Source organism: Papilio polytes, unplaced genomic scaffold, assembly GCF_000836215.1.
Source record: "Papilio polytes unplaced genomic scaffold, Ppol_1.0 DF823991.1, whole genome shotgun sequence".
Taxonomy (NCBI): Eukaryota; Metazoa; Arthropoda; class Insecta; order Lepidoptera; family Papilionidae; genus Papilio; species Papilio polytes.
The window spans coordinates 1,528,126-1,539,870 of NW_013525213.1; the positions used below are offsets into that span (position 1 = coordinate 1,528,126).

General features: G+C 34.9%; 1 protein-coding gene across 2 annotated transcripts in view; it reads left to right on the forward strand.

Moving 5' to 3' along the window:
* LOC106101303 (broad-complex core protein) overlaps positions 1-11,745 on the forward strand; it is a 49,109-nt gene that overhangs the window by 19,840 nt on the left and 17,524 nt on the right. For both annotated transcript variants that reach the window (XM_013280479.1, XM_013280478.1), the window contains exon 2: positions 1,924-2,069. In XM_013280479.1, coding sequence (XP_013135933.1) covers positions 1,949-2,069 — 121 coding nt within the window. In that variant the 5' untranslated portion in view covers positions 1,924-1,948. The remainder of the gene's footprint in view (positions 1-1,923; positions 2,070-11,745) is intronic.

Sequence of the window (11,745 nt, forward strand, 5' to 3'; positions counted from 1 at the left end):
AAAAAAAAAAAAAAAAAGAAAAAATATACCGTCGAATTGAATACCTCCTTCTTTTGGGAAGTCGGTCAAAAATTACGGCCTCTATTAAATTTTTTTAAACTAGTACAAGATGAGATAAACTTGTGTGCGTGTGGAACGAAATCAGGGCTTGTAGAATCAACGAGTGACCGCTTTGGTTTGCGCAACTCGTTGCAACCGACTCCCCCATCGTAACTACTACGCCTGCGCGTGTGCTGCATTCCGGAACCGGGTCGCAGCCGAAATTTTAAACACCAGTTCTATTTGACCTTCTTCCCGCCCCGCTGTAGTACAACCGGTGTACAGAACGGCGTGATTACAATAGATATAGCACGGCTCATCTCAAACTGGCGGTATACGTGCACGCATGCAAATGTACAGTTAGGCTGTAACGGAGTGGGAATCAAATCGATACGATATCGACTCGGCTTTGTTCTCGTATACAGGGCAAGGGATTTGTTTCATGACTTTTGCATTTAATCACATTGTATTAGAGATTGTAATATTTGTAGTTTTTTAATTGTTTATATTTAAAAAGAAAAAAATCGAAAAGATTAAAGTATCTACATATTAGTTAAAAATGTATTTCATCTTAAGTTAGGTTTTGGACAAAGGAAATAGTGAAAATTGCAATAACAAGATCCATGATTTAGCGACAAGTCTTCGACCCAATCGCATCGAGCGTCAAATGACATTTTACCTAAATGGGTTGGAAATTAACGTCCTTGACTATATGCATATATCTATGGTTGTAATGAAACATGCGTAGTACCAACACTAACATTAACGGCTAGTAAAACAGGCGCGTAATTGAACTCTAACGTGGGAACGAACGCATGGGTATTAAGAATTCATGGCCACTGCTGGGGCCCGCATCTGTCATGGCGGTTGTTCACCCGGTGGCGAAATGGTACTTCATATAGACTAGATTATCGAACTGTTAAACTAATAAGCAGTTACTTACAAAAGGTCAAACGTTTAGGTACTATAAAATCTATCAATACTCTACACATATAAAATTAGAGTGTCTGTTTGTAAAAAAGAAAAAATACAAATTTCGGGAAAATGATGCATTTGCGGAAAATCACATTACTTTTTTTTGTTTATCTGTCTGTCTGTTCGCAAGCCACGTCTGTTCCGGGTAATATCCGAAACGGCTGGGCCGATTTAAACCCGACTTTCACTAAAGGGTAGCTGACATAGACGGGCATGTTATAGGCTACTTTTTTTATCTTAATATTGCGTGGACGAATTCGTGAACCGCTGTTAGTTCAAGCTAAGACTTTTATAATTAGGAACGAACATAGTACACCGTTTGTCTTTCACTCTTGTACAATTCAGAGAGAATGTAAAACAAATTATTTTATGTTAGTATAGGTGAATTGTAATCACAATAATTAGTATGTAAATACTATTAATAATATGTGTTACATCACTATTTCCCTCAATGTATTTTTATTATTGTGTAGTGTTAAATTATAATATAACCTTGGCTTGTCGAATTATCGTATAACATTATAAGGTGCTGGCGCCAAACAGGTGGTGATACGATATTGATTCATTGTCCCAGTTGTAAAGTTTTATGAAAGTACACTTTTAAACGTAAAATATTTAAGTATGGTTTCAAATGTCTTTTTGTACCGCAGTACAAATGTTTCCGATATACGTTTTGACACCTGTACTATCAAAACGATTTGAATTTTCGTTCATTATTATTGTAATTTTTTGTCACCGTCGAAGAAAATCGTGCAGTCCGTCAAGAGTAGATGTTGGTATTTACTAAACTAGAGCGTACCATTTTTGTACCATTAACTGTACTAACTTGTGATCTGGATTCCGATTCTACATCTAGAAGATAAGGTCTATGGTCTTGTACGAAAGTTTTAACAGTATATGTTGTTACAGGGCAGGTATACGAGGCGGCCCGGGCATGGACTCCCAGCAGCAGCAATACTGTCTGAAATGGAACAGCTTCGGCTCCAACCTGGCCACGTCGTTCGCGAACCTCTGGAACTCGGAGAGTCTCGCGGACGTCACTTTGTACTGCGAAGGTGAGTCAATAACATTATTGCCAGATGTTTTTGTTTTTATTTCCCATAGATGGCGTTGTATTAAAAAATATGATAGCAAATTCCATTTTTAGTCCAAAGTGTAATTTTAGGTTCTTTTAAAGTAGTTTACGGGAAGGAAAAAGATGATTTGCTTTATATATTGCATTTTTTCTAATAACTTGCGTATTAAGGCAGTTATGAAGTTATGTATTGTTATGAAAAACAACATTGTATTGAAAGGTCCAGTTTTGTAACCTATCCATCAATGTATGACTTTAATACAAAATTATAACGAACATAATAGATTACAGTGAATAATATATACGTGAATATACAAAGTACATTCTTATCAAACTGATTTGCAATTAAAAATGGCGCTACGCATCTATTGGCGGAGATAACGTAGCGCCTAATGTTTGATAACGTTACAAGAATTGATAAGAATCGTATTTGATTCATAAAACCGCTGCAAGCGTTAAGATAGCATTATTATGAGAATTAAAATAAAAACAACATTTAAAATGTTTTGTAAGTGAATTTTATGCGTGCGCACATCTGAAACTAAACTATCGTACAACTGTTTAGTCGCGCTTTGATTCCTATGAGCGTGTATGCGAGGCACACTATTCGATTTTTTAACTATGCAACTAAACAGTTGAATGGCCTGCAAAACAATTGACAAGCGCACAACAGTTGTGGAATAACTTTGTCAGAGGTGTGCGCCCGCTCTTGGGATTTTAAAAAAAACTATCTTCTAAAAATCAGACTATATTAAAACTGTCAACTGTTATCAATCACTGGTTATCTAAGTAACTTGTGTTACGTATTTTAGCAAGTACCAGTTAGTGCGTTGACTCTAAGCATTCAAATGAGGCGCACACTGTCGAGGTCGCCTGCGAACTTCGACAACCAATGCCAAGACTAACTTTAATGTATGCTAATTGACCAAGTAATGGTGCGTTTTCAATTTTGCTACCGTGCGAATGTACGTCTTACTTCTTACTGAGACTTAATAAGATGGTAATGGAAACGTATACTTGTAAATACTTTTGCATAGAGTATATCTTTATCATTGTAGTTTTTAGAAAAAAGAGCGTCGGTGGCTCAGTGGTTTGAACACTTGACATGTAATCTACAGGTCTTGGGTTCGCATCCCGCCATGTACCAATGTGATATTCGATTTTTCGAATTTTCATATGTACATAGTTTACGTTCTTACGGTGAAGGAAAACATCGTGATGCAACCTGCACATATCGGCGAAGAAATTCAAAGATATGTGTGAAGTCAACCAACCCGCACTTGGCCAGCGTGGTTGACTATGGCCTAGTCACCCCGTAATAGGGTAGGCTCCGAGCCCCTCTGTGGGGACATATAGTGAGCTAGTGATGGTAATTGTAGTTTTTAGACATGACACAAATACATAGACTGACTTCAAGCAAAAGTCTTAAGGCCTGTCCCACCACTGGCTGATAGAGGCTCTGATAGCTTAAATATGATGTCACTGTCAGATAAGGTAATAAAATCCGATATTTCTTTTGTTATTAGACAATTTGCAAATTAGTGGGACAGGCTCTTAGTGATGTGATTGGTATATACCAAATAGCAACTACTAACCTAACAGACTGCTCGAGACTGTACAGTTTCTGCAGTCCGTGTATGCCGGCTCTTTGTATTTTTTTATTTGCATCACGACCCTGAATCTAAATTACATACATCCTTCTAATTGTAAGCAACCCTAATACGTTTTGCATATGGCCTCAAGCTAGTTGCATAAAACATGCCGCCGCTGATGAATAGGACGATAAATTGTCGACACGATTGTGTTCGTAGAATGCATACGATACTCATCCGTCTTGAAGTTGCTAGGCGGTCAACTATTACTAGTTTCATACGAGGGTGACACAATGAAATAGAACAGTAGACAATGCAGTATTACAATTGTTTAAACGCATATTCACCATCAAGCAGTTTGTCTGCCGTGCATTCAAATAATAGTACTGCATCGTGTTTTGTCTCATTGCCCTAGTGTGAAACTATAAGCTACGAAATCACGTAATATTTCGCAAGTAAGACTTCACCAAATTACACAGAGTTTGAATTTTTAATGCTTCGATAATCGATAAGTCACTTAAGTTGTGTTCGGTGTTAGACTATAGTAATAATTTTAAATAGAATGGTAGTCATAGTTATGTCCCAGGAAACCTATTTGTTCATAAATAGTGTAACAATTTTTTTTTACTTATTAACTGTTTTGGGACGTAATCGATCGTACCAATTTATTTTATCTTGGAAACTAGCTGTTCCCATGCGACTTCATCCGCATAAAATTATGAAAATTTTATTTTATTGTTTACATGTGTCAAATTATCAATAACAAATGTCAAAATGACATGACATGACAAACCTTGACAACCTTGCTTCCTTGATTTTGGCAGCAACTTATGGTCTCTTTCCGACATTAGGATTTTATCCAAAATATTTACCCCCTAAGTTTAATGGCGTGAAAATATGTAGCCTAAAGCGTGACGTGAGTGTAGGGCCTTTTATTTAAAAAGTAATTATTCAAAAATATGCTGTAATTGCTGACATCTTAGGCAACAAAGAAGTGTGTGTTTACGCTTTATTATAATAGTAGGATATAGTATAGATATCGTCTACGCCTAAGAATTGAGCCTATAATAGCTTTAATGTAATAATTGATATAAAATAAGATATAAATAATTGAATATGAAATTTTAATAATTATATGATTGTAGATTGTATTGTATAGCTAACCTATCTATATTAAATTAGTTCCAAATTAAACCGTAGATTGAACAAATATAATATTTGTAATAGATATACCTATTGTGATCTTATATGGTTTTATGTACGTCATCTTATCAACACAAAATAAAATATTCAGGCGTTTTCGTGTACTTTTACCTTTTGGTAGCTCTTGAAAGGTTCTACTGACCCATTTCTCAAAGCCTTCATGTGATAGAAAGACTACTAATAATAGATGAGTTAAGTATCGATCAATATTATGTTGGAGGTTCATTTATTTCTTACTAGCTTTCGCCCGCGACTCCGTCCGCGTGGAATTAAAAAAAACAAAAGTGGTCCATTTAAACTTTCGCATTTATAATATTAGTAAGATTGCCCGCGACTCCGTTCGCCTGGAATTACTAAACAAAAGTAAGTAACCTCTGCGTTGTTCCAGACTATGCTCTACATCTATGCCAAATTTCATCCAGATCCGTTCAGCCGTTTACTTCACAAACTCTACCAGACATCCATCCATCTGAACTTTCGTATTTGTTATATTAGTTTGATTTATATTTAGACAAATATAGTAGAAAATGGGTAATGAAAAACATCTGTTGTGGAAACCAACCTATGGGCCCCGATCTTCTTTTATTTTAGCCAACATTCTATTTTTAAAAGTTTAAAAACTATCGGTTATTTTGATTAAAATTACCGGTCCCTTTGATGTAATTATAACCGGTTTTATTTTATTTTTTTGTGTACCAACTTTTAGCGCGATTTTCCGTAATATTTGCATATTATTAATTAACGTTTAATTATAATTAAGGCAAATTAGAAGTAAATAGTTTTTTCTAGTGTTGATTAATATAGTTTTTTTGGATAATTAATGGAAATTATTTTGGCGCCGCTTTGATGCATTACATTAATGTGGCGGTTTCTTTTAAATTGTTAGACAAATAATAATGTATATTGAATTATACCTTGCGTAAATAAATAACTAGATGAATCGAAACTGACGAAGTCAAAGTCAAAGAAAACGTTGTCTAGTTTTCGATATTTTTGGTATTCCTAATATTTTTTAGCCGATTAACAAATAATGTAATATGCCCGCGACTTCGCCCGCGCGGATTAAAAAAACTCGTCTAATCGAGATCTGTTGATCGGCTTTTGATACCTTACTATAAACATCCATCAGAGGTATGTTGAGTTTATAAAGCATTTTGTTAAATGTTGTTGCGTAGTAAAATTTAGGAACCGCTATTCAACAGATGTGCAATCAAAATGTCAGGATGACTACGTTCAATCTTGAATCTAAACAACTATGACAAACGGGTTTACGTCCGGTATCTGAAAATTCCACACTTTTTGTCAAAAAAAATGATATTTAAAAAAAGATACATCAAAGAAGAATACGTCAACTATTCTTAATTTCTTCTATAAAATAAGGACTAAAGAAATTATTAGAATTTTTAACATAAGGGCTATTTAAATTTGAAAAAAATGTCTTTTATCTTGTTTGCTTTCACTTAAAGGGATGAATCGTATTATTTAAATTTATACAATCTTTTAAGGTTATTTATCTATACATATAATAAAATTGGAGTGTCTGTAATATCAAAAGGAATATTTCAGATTTTGGGATTGTTTGCTGATAACGAAAATCGCATTTAAAAATTGTTTGTCTGTCTCTTCGCAAGCCGCGTTTGTTCCGAAACGGCTGGGCCGATTTAGACCACACTTTCATTGAAGGGTAGCTGACATAGACGGGCATATTATAGGCTACTTTTTATCTTAAAATCGCGTGGAGGGAGTCGCGAGCAACAGCTAGTTCTTAAAATCTTAATTTATTACGCAACAGGCTGTGTAAAGGTAATTATATTATCATCATTTATCATACCGACGTCGCTTGCATGTCCGCGAAATCTCGCTAAATTGATAAAGAGGTCGTTGACATCAGTCGTGATAAAATTTTGCCTTTTTATATCCACATATTCGAAGGCTATCGTTCAATGCACAAATGTTGATAACAGTAACCCATGTTTCTTATCGTGTTTATTTAATTTTTGATATTTCGATTTTATATACAAAAAAATCCTTCAGTTATCTCTCTTTTTTTATAACATAAGGTGGCAAACGAGCACGCGGCCACCCGAATCCGCCAAAATGGCGAAGCGACCGCTGCCCATAGACATTCGCAATTGCAGATGCGTTGCCTACCCTTATCCGACAGAGAAGGAGACGCACATAAAGAGGATATTTCACCTTCCTATGCATCTCCTCCACTGTCAAATCCACTTCCCCTTCCTATCCTCTTATCCTCTATTAGGCCTCCAGCACCACAGTCATCAGACGAAACACGGAATTACTTCCACTTCACGCCTGTCTTCTGTATGGTCGTGGTATTACTGGGGGCGAGCCGGCCCATTTGTGCTAAGATGTTAAAGCGGGCACTACACTATTATAATCTCAAAAGAATGTTGGGAAATATGTACAAATTTGTTTTAATATACAAATTATTACGGTGAAGGAAAACATCGTGATACAACCTGCACATATCGACGAAGAAATTCAAAGAAATGTGTGAAGTCAACCAACCCGCACTTGGCCAGCGTGGTTCACTATGGCCTAGTCACCCTTTATTAGGGTAGGCTCCGAGCCCCTCGGTGGGGACGTATAGTGGACGTATATGTAGCTGGTGATGATTATCATGAATTTCAATACTTGTCGAAGCCTCCGATGTTACTTGTTGCATTCATTACGCAGAATGTTATGTTTTTGCTTTTCGACGTTGTTTGTACACGAACATATTGAAGATCGAATAACTCATTCCTTGGTATTTTTCGTCCACTTTGTAGTAGACTTTTTTACTGTTGTATTTTACGTATCTGTTTAAGGAAATATTTCAATAAAAATTGTTTATGTTGGATGGTATTAAGACGAATCGTTATATCTTAGGCTATCTTTCATATTGTTGTTTAAAAATATCAAATGACGAATGCATGCGTTATCAAAAACGTAAAAACATGTTTATCTGGAAGTCTTTGCAATTGCGTTGCAATTTTACATTTCCTGGTATTTAGTTAAATCGAAAAATAACATTGCAAAATATGTTTGTTTTATTTTACTGTTTGGTTTTACCAAATTCATTACTAGTAAAAGTGGAATTTCTTGATTTGTTAAAACAAACGTAATAACATTTTATTATTAAACAAGTAATTAAACATTTTTCAAATCATAATTCATAAAGTGGGAAAAGAGCAAACAGCCACCTAAAACCGCCAAAAAGACGAAGCGACCGCTGCTCATAGACATCCATAATTACAAATGTGTTGCCTACACTTAACCAACTGTAATATTTTCTACGCCTATATTATCTTCTATACACATTTATTAAAATAAACATAATAAATAAAACAAACATCTTTAAAACCATCAATTTTTATTTAAAATTCAATAAGGAATTAAAGATATAAAATGATAACAGCGCCATCTATAACTTCACATCTAAAAGTGTTAAAAGTAGATTTTACGTATAATAAAATACCAATAAAACATTTCATTGCACGAGTATTGGTTACAGTTACATCCATAAATAATAGTGCAATGAGCGTAGAGGAAATTTGCGCTCAACCGCAAAACGGGAAAATAAGCCAAATGACTTTATTTAATATTGCTGACAAAGATTGATCGATACTACGGTATCCATTATTTGGTTTCTAATAAATTGCTATAATTTTGTGGGCGATTGTCATTTGTCTTATATAATTCATAACCTAAAATTGCTTTATGATTCGAGAGTTTTGAAACTTTAGTACTTAGAATTGCCAGAAAATTATTGTGCCCTAAAGAAATGAAATTTATTGCTCTGTGACATTGCAAAATGTATCCTACCGTAAAATTTTAAACATGTTAGCAACAATTCGAAAGCAGGAAAAGGTATATTACAAACGATGGTACACTGACTTTGAACCTTACAATGCCATATAATTGTAACTCATTTGTTACCTGTCTCAATAGCTTGAATTTCTAAGAGTTTTTCCTTTAAGGCTTCGGGTTCTCGACTTTTCGAGGTCGTTTCGGGGCTAGACGCGGGGGGAGGTAGGAGGGATTTAGGTTACAGGGTGTGTGGGGGAGGTGAAGTGCGCCCTCTGCGTGAGAACCGGGCTCGAGGAAGTTTGCACTCGATGTACCTAACGTCTATTCTTGAAAATGGAACGTTGATTTATTTATTATAGCTTAGGCACGAATTGGTTGGAGAGACCTAATTTTACCACCTAAATGTAGTAAAATAATATTTATTTTATGTCCTTAGTTATTGATTTTTAATAACTTTGGGATCTCTAACAAAAAATACGATATAGAAGTTTTTCGTAATATAAAAGAAGAATACAGTATTATAGTTTTCATCGCTATTTATTTTCGTATTTAAGTTACTTATATCGTTTTTACTACGTAGGTTTTTTTTAATATCTTTTTCGTGCAGCTTTAAGGATGATAAAGGTTGTCATGGTAGGCTTGTTGGCTCTCGAGTGCTGGCGAGGGGTGAATCTTGTTACATGGTCCGCCGGCTCAGGGATTCGTTAGCGATTCCCAGATGGTGCTCAGTCGTTCAGTCGAATCGTGCTAGTTAGTAAATTCTCTTGAAGCTTATAATGTACTCGACGTTGAAATTGTAGTTAATTTGGCCGTAAAAAATAATTATATTCACACACTCATCATAATTAGAGCGCGCGGACACCTTTGACTAAACTATCTCTCAAAGTTTTGCGATTGTCTATTGTTTTCCGCAGCCAATTCAACTGTTTAGTAGCACAACTAAAAATCGAGCAGTGTGCGCACCTCCATAAGCTTATAGGAATCAAAGCACAACTAAACAGTTGTGCGATAGTTTAGTTTCAGGTGTGCGCATGCTCTTAACGTGTGCATATTCAAATTGAGTATAGTATCAAAGCGTGTTAATAAATTTTCTAATTAAAGACACAATAAGTAATTTAACCACTTCATTTTAAAATAAATAAATTCACAGTAGCATGGAGTGTTGTTAGAGTATTCGATATGGAGGACGCACTAATTCCGGCTTTACCGACAACCGCAACTGGTGCGTATGCCGAACGCATCGTTGTCGGGGTGTCCTTATCGACCCAGGCTTGATGTGTGTCGCGCGGCAACCCACCCCCGCACCCTTCCCGCTCCCTCACCCCCGCAGCCGCCTCTTTTCAGGGTTACAGTCATGCAGTATAGCCCTAAACTGTTATCGGGTATTCAATTTAGGTACAGAACAGTAATACGTTTGCTAGAAAATAGGGACAAAATAAACTCAAAATACAAATAAATTAGTGAATAATAATAAAAGAAACATTTTAAAGTTTAATAGATGGTTTATTATAATCAAAATAATATCGAAGTTATATTTTACGTTGAGATCTTGTGTGGAATTCGACTTCAAGGATTGGAATTTTATGTCTAAAATCTAAAACTATGAATTTCGTCTATTATTCAAAGTTTAATTAAATAGTTTCGATTAAAATTTTATGTCTGTTTGATAAGTTTTTGAATATGTAATTAAAATTTAGTATTATTTTAGTTGAAGGGCTAAATGTCTATCAAGACACCTTGAAGGAATCTAAGACAGTACGAAACGAAAATTCTAATTAAAATACTTAAATATTACCTTTTGTATTGCCATATTTAAAGTTGTTTGATAATAAGGAAGTCGCTTAGTAAGAATAATTAAAAAAAATATATTGCATTTTTTAAAAATCGACAACCCTATCCAAGTTTTTAAATTAGATAGGAATTATAATCTGAACTCATATAATATTTAGCGCCAATTATTGTATACTTTATAACTATTGGGATCTCATTTTAAATGGCTAATTTGTTTTTTTTAGTACATTTCTAACATAACGTTATATTCTAATGAAAAAAATTTCATTGTGTAATTGAATATATCGATAACTCTTATTTATCATTGCTTATTTTTACAATAAAAGATAAAATAAATGCTTTTAAAAGTTAAGAATGGATTTGAAAGTCACGATTGCGTTTTATTTAATCTGCAAAAGCATTAAATTTGCCTATGACGCATAGATAACAAAACATCAACACAAAAAATTAAACAGTATCGTGAAATAAAAAGGATTTATGTATAAAATTAAGCAGTGATAACAGAACGAGGTAAATATGTCTCACGCATAATGAAATAGGCATAGATAAAATTTGCAATTTTTCTAATGCAAAGTAGACAAATATATAAATACAGTTAGTTTCTTGTCATAAAAAAGCTATAAATGTTAGGAACAAAATTAATACCGTACTGTAAAATTGGCGCAACTCTAGATTATCGGCATAAACGTCACGTCCCTAGCTGACAGCTGTCAATGTCACTAGAAGTATGTATAGATTGGCGCGCAACCTGGGTCTGGACAAGAAGTGTTGCTCTGAGTTTAAAGCGACAGTATCAATTAAATAAGTTGTCTAAAATTAATGACTAACATAAAATAAATGTTACGTATTATCAAGCATCGAAAAATCAGTTTACCTGATTTGAGGTGAACCGTTAAGGGTGGGTTTTAGGGTGGTTACCTCGCACCCCGCTCGAATATACGCACATGCATACGTGAAACAAAACCCTAGCCCAATTTGAATAGAGAGCATATTTGTGCATATTCTAATGTACCGTATTCAGTGAATTTGCAGGGAACGCGCATATCGATTTTATTTTACAGTCAGCGAATGTGCGAACCGTAACGTAAGTTGCGAATAATTTAGCGAATTCGGAAACATTCTTTGCGACATATTATCTAGGTGAGTATTATCTCGACATATTATTTGAAAGTGGTAGAGCCCGCATCCAGCATTTGCTGGAGCACGAATGGCCCGCTCGCCCGGTGTAATACCACGACCACACGAAGACAGGCGTGAAGT